General features: G+C 37.4%; 1 protein-coding gene across 1 annotated transcript in view; it reads left to right on the top strand.

The window, feature by feature from the left end:
• Positions 1-647: 647 nt before the first annotated feature.
• Positions 648-14,647, top strand: part of LOC127643438 (hedgehog-interacting protein-like) — a 57,344-nt gene continuing 43,344 nt past the window's right edge. Inside the window, exons 1-3 of the mRNA XM_052126191.1 lie at positions 648-1,441; positions 4,134-4,326; positions 14,291-14,432. Of these exons, the coding sequence (XP_051982151.1) occupies positions 1,172-1,441; positions 4,134-4,326; positions 14,291-14,432 (605 nt within the window). The 5' untranslated portion in view covers positions 648-1,171. The remainder of the gene's footprint in view (positions 1,442-4,133; positions 4,327-14,290; positions 14,433-14,647) is intronic.

The following is a 14,647-nucleotide window of genomic DNA, read 5'->3' as shown; positions in this document are numbered from 1 at the left end:
GAAAAGAAAAGAGGACTTGTCCTGCATTTGGCTCAGTCTTATCAGAAACCCTCTGAAGAGCAAGAATGCCAGACATTCTCACAACTCTGTTAGCATAATGGTGTTGGATACTTTAATCAAAAGACTGTCCTGCTGTGGCCCCAGATCAGCCAAAAAAAGCAGTTAGAAGTTGTTTGTATCTAATAAAAAAAAAAAAAAAAAAAAACTATTAAACAAACAAGTAAATAAACTCTACGTGAGAGATAAGTCATTAGAGAGATACAGAAAAAGAAATAAAAAATATAGCCTACACTTCTCAAAGGATACATTTCTATTTGATCTTACCTTTAAAAATTCCTTTTTTGTGTGTTTAACCTAATTTGTCAGATTTTATATATATAAAATTGTTATATATATATATATATATATATATATATATATATATATATATATATATATATATATATATATATATATATATATATACATTGCTGCTTTTACTTTGCGATTATTTATCCTTGGCAGCTGCCACTCTCATCATTTCCCAAAGACTTGTCGATGACGCGCGTTCCCGCCGGACTTGAGATACGTCATCGTGCGCGTTCCCCTTCTCGCGCGCTAGTTAAAAAGAAGGTGGAAAGAGCTAAGAGTAACATGTGAGTGCACTGTAGAGCATGCGACAGACAATTTAATGCAACTTTTGATCACACGCATCAGCCTCTGTGCACCAACGGGATTAACTTTTGGGAGAAAAAGCTTACAACGATTTCTGTGTAGCCTATAACCTGATTAATTTTCTTAATATATATAATATAGATATAGATAAATATATGAGAGTGGCAGCTGCCAAGGATAAATAATCGCAAGGTAAAAGCAGCAATGTCTATAATTTAATGATATATATATATATATAATATAATCTATATATGTATATATATTTGTTTTTAAAAAATGCGCATTATACAGAACATGTTTTTCCCACAGCATTAAAATTATAACGATTAATTTATTATCGTGTTTTTTTATATGTTTGTATATATAAATATATATAAACTATTATTTAATTAAGACTACTTTATTAGCGCATCGTTGCTTAATTAACCTAATTAGTTATTCTATAATAACTTTTTAAAATCTTGGGGTTATTTCTGAGCAGTCGCTTTACGCTTTTGGTTTAATCCCGGTAAAAAAAATGAAGCATTTGAAATGTGTCCTCCTGTTGGCCATCGTGGCAAATTTTTGGGAATGTAGTGAATTCAAATTCGGCGAGAAAGGAGAGTTAAGTCCAAGGAGGAAGAGATGTTACGATGGAAGTCTGCCGAAACGCTTGAAGAAGAAGGAGAGAAAACTGTCACTGGAAGGAAGCAGCGGAGATGAGTTTTGTCACGGGCTTTATCCTCGCATGTCCTGCTGTACGTCCAGGAGGGCTCCGTTTCAGATACTCCACCGGAGAGATGCACGGGTATGTTGAGTGTTTCTGCAGCCTCGTATTTATTAGTCAGACGAATGCTCTGATTCTGTACAGGTCAGGATCTCCCTCAGCTATGGCAACGGATTCGTGATCCGATTTTAATTGAATGAACAGTCATGTAATGAATATATGGATAGCCATAAGCAATTAGAATGCACACGGTAGGGGCCGTTCACACCAAACTTGTTTTTTTCGTCCATATGCGCTGTTTATAATTGTTTTTCTACGTAAACACGCGCCAGGCGGACGTATTTGACCGTTGCCGCTTCTCGCGATACTAGACACCGTGTCAAGTTTTACAAACGCCTCTCGAGACACCTGCGTTCTGTTCTTAGCGCAAGAACAAATCCGATTTGAACGGCCCCTTACAGTGTTTCCATCGTGATCTGCTCCTATCCGGCAACACTGACGCCCTGTTGCAAACTACAACACGAGGCGCGTGAATTATATCAGTTTTAACGAATGATTACTGTGGGGATATTGTTGTGGATCCATTATCTTACTCGCTCTTAAAAGCGTTATTTATGCAGTAATGTATTTGTGTATAGAAGTTTATTTGGATAACTTTTTAAGCTGATGTTTCAATGACAGCATGTGCTTTTCTCGCGGTGATGGAAATTATTTACATAAGACAGATGTGAAGCCAATGTCTCGTGCACGCAAAACATAATTTAATCTAGATTAGTAATAAATTGCACATTTATATTAGAAGATTTATCTCACTAGTAGTTTCAATAGTTTTATCAATGACCACATTCGATGCCAAGAGAAATATCTCTAGATCTTTTCTCATGTAAACAAGCTCTGCCAATCGTCATGTGCGGCTGGGTGGCATCGCATCTTTGTAACAAAAAGCCATATTGCATAATTGAATGTGCTCAAATCATGCAAATAAGAACTGAAGCTGAATGGAATAACAACGAAAAAAAAAGAGTCGAGATCTCCTCCTCCCCACTACACTGCCCACACACAGTGTCTTTTTTGCTTATGGCAAAAGAATAACAACAACACCATTGTGTTTGTTAGTTTCACTAATGGGTGAAGCTGGAGAACATCATTCTCCCCCAGTCCTTGGCTCTGTCCAAGTGTTAATGCCTTTAAGGGAGTATTTGTCCTGCTCCCCACCCCCTCACAAACTTACACCAATTCCCAGAGGGCCAAAATTGTTTAACTTAAAATGTTTAAAACAAGCTAGCAGGTTTTGTGGTGAAGTTAGTTCAGGTGTGGTTTTAGTTTTTTGAGTTATTCTCATGAAATAATCTGTATATTGACTCGTATGACTGTTGTAACTTTATGAATTTCCACTTAACACATGCTAATGGGGAATACCATTCAATGTGACTCCAAGTTGTCCTGCCACCTCAGTGAAAACTTGTGAGACTGTAGCTGTCCACTATATAAACTTTAATGGCAACAGAGATACAATAACATTAGTCACCATGAACAGATTAACTGTAGATAGATTCAAATTGTCATGCCTTACACCACTATTTACATCAATTCATGTCATGTTCTTACTAAGAATCTACGATTTGCGAGATTCCAAAAAGTATTGTTGAGTAATGACAGTTGGACCTAAATTCTTATGCCTCTTATTTGCACTGGCACGCTTCATCAGCAGTTATGTATGGCCTTAAAAGGGTATGATGTAGACCATGCTGTGATTTGCAACTTTGAACAACTTTTGGCATTTTTCGTAAAACACAAAAAAACAAAAACAAAAGTCCTCTTGTTTCTGGTGTGGGTGATGGCAACATTGGAGCCCATCCCAGCAACATATGGGAACAGTGCATGGTTGAGAGCACACAAATGCTTCTCTCCATGGACCATGTGCCAGTCCATGGCTCACTAAATCAATGGTCAATTTAAAGCAGGAGAGTTGCCACTCACAGACCAGCGAAACACACCGACCACTGCAAGACTGAGACTGAAGAGAGCTTGAAAAATGTCATCATTGTTTCAATGAAGAACCGTACACAGGTGTTGACTAAATTATATCTTGCAGACAAAAAAGATGTGTTAGATTCACTCAAAAGAAAAGAGATAGAGAATCATAATCAAAGATATCTGTAGAAATGGTTTATGCTCAGCAGGGCAGCGGCTGGGGGGAGAAGGTGGGCAGTCTACAATGGTTGTACTTGTCTAATTGACTCGGACAGACTGCTAATTTGTTGATACCAGCATGGGAATGATGTGCCCGTCTATCTGAAAATTGGTGTTTACACATGGACCTCACACAGAGAGAGGGAGGTTTACCAGACTGCTGCGGCACAAGCGAATGTCTGGAGAAGGGAGCAGATTACATTGTTGTTTTATTACAGCAAATTTGTTACATAAATAAGCCTGCTCATTTTCTCGGCCCCAATCTATTGTTTACTTTTGTTTGGTGACTTAAGAAACATTTTCAAGGATCCTCCTTTCGGTACGGGTTCGGCTGCCATGCGAGGTGCAATTTTGGCTTAGCTGTTTGTGGAGCCAAATAAACAAATCAAGAGAATCAAGTCCACATGGATGTGTGGTGTTTGTTAAGAGATATGTTTAGAATGTTACTGGCCTCCAATTAACATGAAAACATTCCAAAAATGTATTGTACATCAAACCACAAAAATACTTTCTAGCATTTCAATGAACTTGTAATTAAGAAATACGGTTCTAACATTTTCTGGTTGCTTTTGGTCCTCAGGTCTTCTCAACCAATAACACTGAGTGTTCTAGGCTGCTCCAGGAGATTAAGTGTGCCCATTGCTCACCACATGCCCAGATGCTCTTCCATTCACCCAAACTTGACAAAGGACCACACAGAGAACAAAACCTTCCCCGTTTATGCCACGACTACTGTCAAGAGTTCTACTACACCTGCCGTGGGCATGTACCAGGTACAAACAAGATACATACAATATTCTTACGAAAATAAGTATCATAGCTCACAACTTCTTCATCAAGGAAATTCCCTACCCAATCTCATCAGAAGTTGAAAGAATGCATACAAGTTGGCAAAATAAAATGAAATCATACAAGTTTGTTTGTATGAATTTGTACGCATAATAGACGTACAAATAGCCGGAAGTGTAATGCGAAATAAAACGAAAGTTCCGCGTTTTAGACATTGTGTACTTACTTATTAAATTTATGCCCTAACCAAAACCCCATATCTAAACCGAACCTCAGAGTAGAGTCTGTAAGGATGATCTGATGAGTAAAGAGTATATTTTGTAGGATGGAAGAAAGTAATTGTCTTGTTTTAGAAGGAGACGAGGGATAGTCAACTGATTGACTGTTGCAAAAGTCATACCAACTTGTATGATTTCATACGATGTAGCCAACTTTAAGACTGTGCAATTTCTCAGTGATAGTGTGTTAGAAATTCCTCTTCTGGCACAATTATTGAAATTAGCTTAAAGTCAAACTGAGCAAATAACCACAGATTCAGAACTATTCATCAGACTGCAAAATGTCATTTTGGGGGAAAATGATTGATCTGTGGCAGCTCTTGGCCTTCTAATGAAACAGAGTGATTTGTTAAATGAGTGTTTGACAAATGGCATTCAGGAACACTTGTTGCTGTTTCTTGTTTTTCTATTCGTCCCTTATAATGACTTACAGATCACCATTAAATTAAGGTTATTTTAGACATAGTTCACTCAAAAATTCTAATTCTCTCACCATTTACTCATCATCATGCCATCCCAAACTCACATGACTTTCTTTCTTCTGCAGAATACAAATAATGTATAATGCCTTTTTGTAAATACAATGTATGTCAATGGGGTTCAAAATTTTCAAGCATCAAAAAGGCATCTTAAAATTAATCCATACATCTTGAGTGGTTTAATCCATGTCTACTAAAGCAATAAGGTTGCTTAGGGTGAATAACAGACCAAAAGGTAAGTCCTTGAGTAAATGATTAGAGAATTTTAATTTTTGGGTAAACTATTTCTTTAAGCATACCCTTTAAAATAATAGAATTGCTAAAATTATTGCAAACAAATGGATGTGATTGGATAATTTTTTTAATGAACCCAATGGCAACGGGAGTCGGGCTAAAGGAATAACTGTTTCTGCATTCCTGGCTTGGGCCAGACCGTCAGTCACCCCTCAGATAACATACATATTACTTGTGCATATAATACAGAAGGTGATTAATCAAAACAAGATAGTAAAAAGACATAATCATGAAACATACCTTTAAATATTGATTTTGAGGAATGATAAAAAAGAGAATATGTAATGGGGATCAAAAACCTATACAATCATAAATCAGCGTACGCTAACACTTTTAATCATTCATCATTCAGAGAAATGCCATTATATTGACATTAGAGCTCATTTCCGTTTTATCAGTTTTGATCTCTCCAAAATCATGAAATTAGTCTTCTAGCTTTTCAAACTCTTATCATAGTTTTTAAGCACACATGTAAACACACATCAGCTGACACATGCCCCAAACAAAGACACAAAAACTGTGGCTGTAAATTATTTATTTTATGACCTGTTTATTCCTGTCAGTTTTTTGGCAAGCATCATATTTTATGTCAGTACAGCCTGCCAAGATGTGTTAGAGTATGTGTGTGCGCACAGTCTAGACATGAATGACACACCTCACCTCACCGGCAGAACAAACACACACGCTTTACAGGATGCAGCGCAAAACTAGGCCTGTTCAAGGCAGTGCTAACATACTGTAATCAGTTTGTTTTTCTTGGTGGTATTCTACGTGAAAATACATAAAGACACAAAACATTTAGGCCTCTGACATGTAAGGAGGAAAACAGATGGCAGCAGGGAGGAGTTCAATGACCTAAAAATCTCTAAAGCTGTCATAAGGTTTGTATTTTCTCCATAACATGAATGACATCAGGAGCAAACATCCAATAGTTGCCGGGCTGTGCGGCTGTATAGTGTTGCAACATTCGCTGCATGGTGCATTCCATCTGATGGAATGGTATGTGAAAGCTGGCCGCCAGACCAAAACTTCTTCCTATCTGCACAGCCATAACAGATTAGATGGGGGCCGATATGCAAACAGGGAGCAGAATCCAGAAAACGCAAGCCACACGCACATACACACCCACAGAATTACAAATGGATGACAAATCAGACACTATATACATACAGTTTATGTCTTACCCTTTAAAACAAACAGATAAATAAGGGTGTGCAGTCTGTTTCAACTCTTTGTAGAGGGAGGAATCACATAGGAGTGAGAGCGAGAGAGGAAAAATAGTGATCAAGGCTCTATCGAAGCAAGAGAACAGGAGCCGAGGCCAAACGACTCACCCCACCTTCTCTCCCCCTCCCAAATCAGCATATGTGGTGACGAATGACACATTTGTTTTTCTACAAAGGTTGTGTATATGTAAAACTGCTGAAGTGCATCAAGATGTCAAGTACTTTGGGTGGCCACCCAGGTTGCTTTGGAAGATAACCAGATGGAAGTATAACTATAGTGCTGAGGACGTAGAGTCTCTCTCTTTCTCCCCATCCCTGTTTTTTCATTGGCCAGTACAATAAAACTACAACGTATTAAGACACTATCTGAGGCCACACAGTGATTTTGCTATATTTAAGGAAGTTGTAACCATACATTGTTCATATTAGACAGCCCTCTAAGTACTATAATTCATTCTCATACTTATTTTGTATAGGGCTGGGTGATATGGCCAAAGTTGTTATCACGATAATCTTTTTCATATTGTTCGATATCGATATTTATCACGATATACATTTACACATTGCACTTTCTTTTTTTTAATTTCAAAGTTGACGGAAGAAAAGAAGAACAAATAAATTCTAAACAGTCAAAATAGTCTCTGCAAAACTGCACAGGGGGTCCAGAGACGGCCATAGCAGTGGGGTCTGCGGGATCTTTTACCTAAATATTAAAATATTTTATAGTTTATCAATTGAAAATGAATGTTAAAAGATCATCTGTTTGTTCTGAAGCATAGTGACATCAGTCCAGTATTTGTTGTAATATTTGTATATTAAAATGAAATATTTTTTATATTTCTTTAGATTCAGATACCCAAGTATGGGGGCATAGAAGCCCTTGTGAAAATTTCTAAAACATTTAAAAAAACAAAAAAAAATTTGTTTATTTTCATTAAAGTGAGAGACTAGGCTACCAACTAGTAATTTTAGTCTTCCCTTATCCATTCCAGACATCTAATTAATTTTCACAAAATTAGAACAGAAATCGATTTGTTTTTTATTATAAGGCTCGTAACATGCTGATTAATAAAGATGCATTTAGAAGGGAAAAACGTTATGGTCTAAAAGGTGCTTTGAAACCACGTTTACTCATACGGCGCTTCATGTCTACACACATGCAGGGAAAAGAGGCAACACGGGCGGAGCGGGACAGGGCAGAAATGATGCATGTTTGGTGCTAGAGAACAATATTCATGATTACAGCGCAGAAAGATCAGAGCTGTTGTTCTGTTGCGCTCTTCACTAGAGACGATGAGAGGGCACAACCGTTGTCATGAAGTCTTGCGGTGCGGATGGAATCAATCCGGTGTCCGACATAGCCTAATCGTTAGCAAGGCAGCTAGCATTAGCAAGTTCATCCAGTCTGACCCTACGTTGCCACTGGTGCGTTGCGAGCGAAGCTGAGAGCATTTTCAATTCATTCCTATGAAAGCCGAGTGTCATGCTTGCAAGTTGGATCGTAGGATTGGAGCGGTGCGGAGCAATCCCTCTCCTAGCGCTGTGAGCGCCTTTGAGCGGATTTCTTCAGCCCCAGTGGAAACGCAGCCTAAAAAAGCCTAACTGCTTGTGTTTTAGCGACACGTAGTAAATATCGAAAATTTCTCAAAAGCTTATCGTGGATTTTCTTTATCGTGATAAATATCAATATCATTTTATCGCCCAGCCCTAATTTTGTACCATGTTTTTAGATCATGATTGCAGATTTGCTTTCATCAGTCTCTTGTGCAAGACTCAAGCAAATCATACCTCCATGGTATTTACTTATAAAAAAAAACTAATATCAAAGAAAATGTTTCAATGCTTTACTATTCATTTTATTAATTGGTCTTACTCATTTGATTGTATGATGATTAAGCTATAAATTGGTTTAATTAAAGGGGTGGTTCACTCAAAAATAAAATGTACTCTTCTATAAGTATGACTTAGGACACGTCCACACTAAAAACATTTTAATTTAAAAAAGCATTGATTTTGCTACGTTTACGCCTCTCATCCACACTAGAATGGTGTTTGCCTCCACCGACTTCCGAATACACTCTCCATTACCGCATACTATGGCTGGGCGATATTGCAAAAAATATTATCACAATATTTTTATTCATATACTTCAGTATCGATATTTATCATGATATTGAATCACATTTACATATCAAGAGAAAACAAAATCCTAAAAAGTCTAAATAGTCTTTACAAAACTGCATTGGGGGCCCAGACACCACCAATGCAGTGGTGTTTGAGGGAACTTCTATGAAAATATTACAATATTTTATAGAGTTTATCAATTGAGTGCAGTTGGATATAAATGTTATAAATGATCTGTTCATTTTGAATTATATATATATATATATATATATATATATATATATATATATATATATATATATATATATATATATATATATATATATTTTACATTAATATTATTTTCATATTTCTTTACATACAGATATCCAAGTATAGGGCATAGAAGCCCTTGTGACTGAGGAATGATACTGTATGGGGGTTCAGGGGAGAGAAACATTTGAAAATGTAAAAGTCTGAATGGACCATTTTTCTATTTTCATTAAAGTGAGAAAGACTAGGCTACAAACTAGTAATTTTTTTGTCTTTCATCCTTTTTTGTTAGAGATTATGAAATCTGAATAATTTCACAAAATTAGAACAGAAATCTATTTGATTATTATTAAAGTCTTGGAACATGCTGATTAATAAAACTATATTTAGAAAGAAAAAACGATATGGTCTATAGGCGCTCTGGAAACTCCAGAAAAGTGGGGAAAAGTGGAAGCGGGTGCGGACCGGGACAGGGCATCAGTGAAGCTTGTTTCAGTGCTAGAGAAAAGTGCTGAAGTGCTCCTCGTCTCTAGTGCTGCTCACTAGAGACGAGGAAAGGGCGTAACCCTCATCATGATATCTTGGAGTCAAGATGGAATCAATCTGGGGTCTGGATCCAGAACGCGGTCACCTGCGTGGTGGGGCAATAGCAACTTCATACAGTCTGAGGCTGCATTTCCACTGAGGCGGAAGAAATCCACACAAAGCCACTCCCAACGCTATTGAACCGCTTGCTCCACGCTGTTGTCAATTTTACAGTCCACCTTGCGAGCTTGACACTCTGCTTCCATAGGAAGGAATTATCGCTTGCTCACATTCGCTCAGCACGCGCCAGTGGAAACATACGACAAGAAAGACAAACTGCTAGCGTTTTTAGCAATACGCATGTCTAGATGTAGAACACAGCATAAATATTGAAAATTACTCAGAAGCTTATTGTCGATATCGTGGAGTTTTTTATCGCGATAAATATTGATATCGTTTTATCACCCAGCCCTACCGCATACTTTGGAAAATTATAACTTTATAAAACTGAAAGCAGAGTTTTGAAATGAAAAATAATTAGTATGAATGCGGCCTTACTCTCTTCTGTGGAACATAAAAAGCAGATGTTAGGCAGAATGTTAGTGTCAGTCACCATTCACTTTCATTACATATTTTTATGTTACACTGCATAACATCTTTTTTGTTCCATGGAAGAAAGCAAGTCTTACAGATTTGGAACATTAAAGGGGTCATTAAATGCTCTTTTTTATAATTTTATTTTCTTCCCTGAGGTCCACTGATAATGTTAGTAAAGTTTTTTTTTTTTTCACCAAAACAGTCATAATTTAGTAATATATTATAATTCTCCACCCTGTCTCTGGCCCTCTGTCTGAAACGCTCAGTTTTGTCCTAAGCACAGCCTTAAAGCTTCAGCGTATACACCCACTGTTATGAAGGGCTAACACTGTGAAGCCCCTCAAATACTGCCATATTTGAAACTCAATGTGTCACAAAACAAAATGTCAGGGTTTACACATAACGCACATCCAACACATTGAATCCAAATATATTAAACTGTTCATCTCAAGCAAAACTGTTAACACTCAGCACCATAAACTATCAAACAGTAATGACATTTGAAATATTCATGAATTCAATATTAATTATGTTTTTGTTTGGGTCCAAGTGTTTTTAAACTGCCCCTTCCTTCAATAAACGTTCCTTTGCAAAGCTTGAATGGTATAATGACACAAGCAATCCACACTGATATGAGTAAAAAAAAACTGCACATCCATAGTCCAATGCAGGGTGAATAGATGCATACAGTATCACATTGCTGGAAATGCATCAAAATGGTCAAAGATGTTCATCTAGTGACTGTTTACATATACCAAGAATTAAAAATAGCACAGATGAGCAAAAAACGCTTCCAGGATGCATTAGTTCTCAAAACAGTAAGAAGCAGCAGCTGAATGACAGAGAATTTCATCTCATTTTCAGAGTTGTAACTTTTAACTGTGTCTTTTAAAAGCAGTGCCAGATACAAGACAGTGGTCAAAGACATCTGTCTAGTGCATGTTTATAGACAAAATAGTACCTTTTGGTGTTCATAAATTGTTATGAGGCCTGTCTGTCTTGCTCTCTCTCTCTCTGTTTATGAACTGATGCACCAGTGGGTGGGGCCAAGGATGCGATGACGTAAAGTAAGCGTTAATGTTTTTTGCTGTAGTGGTGGACATGAATTAATGCGCCTCTAAATGATGTAGGGAAGTTGCGGAAGTAGAGAACGAGCCGTTTTTGCAGCGTGGTTTCAATAAATGCTTTTATTGCTTTGGGGATTAAGGTTTGAGTTCTGAAATTTACAGTATGTTTTTATAGTCGAATGACCTCTTATATGTCAAAATATCAATGAAGATTTGATTCCTCATAACATATGACTCCATTAAATACAGTTGACTAATTAGACTTTTAAATGACCTGCCTGGGGCTGAATTCACAAAACATCCGTAAGAATGAAATTCTTCTTAACTTTATATAAGTTTGTAATTTTTTTCTAAGATTTTTGTGAATCTGACCCCTGATTTCTTTTCATTAAGACTCAGACTGCGCTGATACAAAGTCCAGCATTGCTGGTCACAACCTTATGTTGTGTTTTGGGTGCTGGTGTGTTGGTGTCCCCACACTAGATGATGTTGGTGTCACTAAAAAGTCCATGCTGGTCAACTAGCTTCACCAGCTAGGTTTTGCTGGTGAAACACATGGCTATGCTGGTCCACCAGTTAGACTAGCACCTAACCAGCATGAACCAGCCTAGATCACTATGGGACTTGCATGTTTGTTTAGCTGGTCTTTTTAGCAGGGTGGACTTCTCACTGTTGCTGAAAGACATTGCACAGAGATGCACAAGCCCAATAAGTAGCCTTGGGAGGATACTGTATATCAGCACTCACAGCAGCACAGACACTACAGTGCTCCCATAGACATAGTGGAGACATAAATTCTAACCTCTCATAAGCAGTTACCACTGACAGCAACTCCCCGACCCTTACATCTCACACCAGCAGGTCCAAGATAACCACTGTGGCTGAGTATGGGTGGCATTTCGGTGTGAGTTGAGGTGGTGGAGGGGGTGTGTGTTTGATCTCACTGTTGTGTTTAGAAATTTAAGGATATCCTATCACCTCTCTTGTTGGTGCAGTCTCTTCGCCCCACATGCAGCCCCCCTACCTCAGCTTGTGGAGATGAAAGGAAGGAGAAGAGTGTGTTTGTCTTGCTATCACTGCTGTGTTTGCTTTCATCCTCCCCATGAGAGACTTCAGCTAAGGGGGTAACCATATAAGTGTAGTCCTGTTCGCTCTCCCATCGTTCTAACTGTAAGTCAGTCTATTGAGCCAGAAGGAAGCTCCTAGAAACCAACTGTGATTTAATGGAGTAGTTTTTTTTTTTTTTTAAATGACAATTGAAAAGTCTATTGTGATTTACCCACCCCCATTTACCCAAACCCAAACTTCATTGGAACACAAAAGGTGTTAGGCAGAACAATAGTCACCATTCACTTTCATTGTATGGAGAGAAAAAAAATAGGAAAGAAAGGGAATGTTGACTGATGCTAACTTTAAGCATTTTGTGTGATAAGTACTGCCACAACTTTAATTTTCATGTTTTTGGTCACACTTCTATATTCCCCAAATCTGGATATTTGAATCATGCTGAATTTGTTTTGGCTACTGTTCGAGAAATAAATGAGAGTGTTTCCCCTGAAAAGTAAGCAAGAAACCCAAATCTCTGAAATATAATCAATCAGTTTGGGTGTGTGCTCATTTAATTTGACTTGACCTGCATGTTTCTACTAAAATATGTATGTAACAGAAAATGAGCTACAGACAGACGGAGTGTTTGGCATTTTTGGTTTTAATTAAGCTCGGTGTTAAAGTGTGTAACATATCCACATAAGGACCACACATGTCTGAAACAGTTTGTAATACCTCACTGTGGTTCAACCATCACATAATTGTGGCACCCAGAAGTGAGGGTTTGTCAGTGTGGCTCTGTAAAGTGTGACAGTCATTAAAGGTGATGTGTGTGTAATTTTTGGAATGTTAAAATACATTGTTTCTCTCCTAGCTTATTATGCAGAGTCAACTATAAGTAAGCCATTTGTAGATTGATTCCCCTGAAAATATAAACACTGTGAATCAAAATATCGCCTCGTTTGTTTGATTATCTTAACCAATATGACATAGCAACATTGGCTTAAAGAAATATTCCAGGTTCAGAGCATGTTAAACTCAGTCGACAGCATTTGTAGCATAATGTTGATTACCACAATAAATAATTTTGACTTGTCCCTCCTTTTCTTTAAAAAAAGCAAGAATCAAGTTTGCAGTGAGGCACTTAAAATGGAAGTGAACGTGGCCAATTTTTGCAAGGTCTAAAGGCAGAAATCTGAAGTTTATAATTTTATAAAAGCATTTACATTAATTCTTCTATTAAAACTCATGTATTATTTGATTGTAAAGTTGCTTAAAACATTTGTACATTGATTTGATAGTTTTAGGGTTTGTTGACATTACATTGTCATGGCAACGAAGTTGTAAAATTGGCTATAACTTTACACAGGCAAGGTTAATAAGCGATTTTATCATTTATCATAGTAACACACATATTGTTTGTGTCTTGTGATTATACTTTTGAAACAGTGAGTATTTTAATGTTTACGGATTGGCCCCATTCATTTCCATTATAAGTGGCTCACTGGAACCTAGATGTTTTTTTATTACTTTTTTAAATAAAAGGAGGGGCAAGCCAAAATGTATTAATAATTATTGATTTTTGTGGTAATCAATATTATGCCACACATTCTGTTGATTGAGCTTGACTTGTATTGAACCCTGAATATTCCCTTAAGCAATGACTGCCATTTGGGGTGGAACTATTTGTTTTTTGACCAGTGGCCGATGGGGGGAGTGTTTGAGAAACCTGTTTGAAATAATTATTATTTTTGCAATTTCGTTCACATTCAGTAGTGCTAGTGGCGCAGAAATTACACTCTTGAATTTTGTATGAATGACTATGAATTATGCTGACATACACTTGTCAAATCTGAGAGCTAAAACAAATCATATCCAGTACTTCATAAATGCACCATAGGCAAAATCGGAATTGAGCTTGACACTGGAATCACCACCAAAACGAACACATAATAAGGCTTCTGATGGCTGAGGGCATTCTAAACTGCAGGGGACTCAGATGGTTTGGAGGTGATTACATCATCCCTTGGACCCTTGTCTGTCTGTCTGTGTTTTTTAGAACTGTTCCAAGCCGACGTGGATGAGTTCTGCCAGTACTATGGGAGAAGGGACGGAGGCCTGTGCTTTCCAGATTTTCAACGAAAGCAATTGCGCAGAGATTCTAACTACTTGTTAGATGATAACATGGAAGTGACAAACAGGTATACTTTCAAAATTTTACACATCTTGTTTTACAGAATCTGTGTTCTAATTTAAACTTAATTTGTTATACATTCTTCTTTCAGTCCAACCTTAAAGGGACAGTTCACCCAAAAATAAAAAGTCTGTCATCATTTACTTACCTTCGTGATCCAAACCTGTATTGCTTGTTTGTTTGTTTGTTTTTCTGAGGATCATAAAGGAAGAATGTTTGCCT

This window comes from Xyrauchen texanus, chromosome 5 (genome assembly GCF_025860055.1).
Source record: "Xyrauchen texanus isolate HMW12.3.18 chromosome 5, RBS_HiC_50CHRs, whole genome shotgun sequence".
Classification (NCBI taxonomy): Eukaryota; Metazoa; Chordata; class Actinopteri; order Cypriniformes; family Catostomidae; genus Xyrauchen; species Xyrauchen texanus.
The sequence above is the reverse complement of the archived record's forward strand: the minus strand, read 5'-3'. Positions and strand labels throughout refer to the sequence as shown.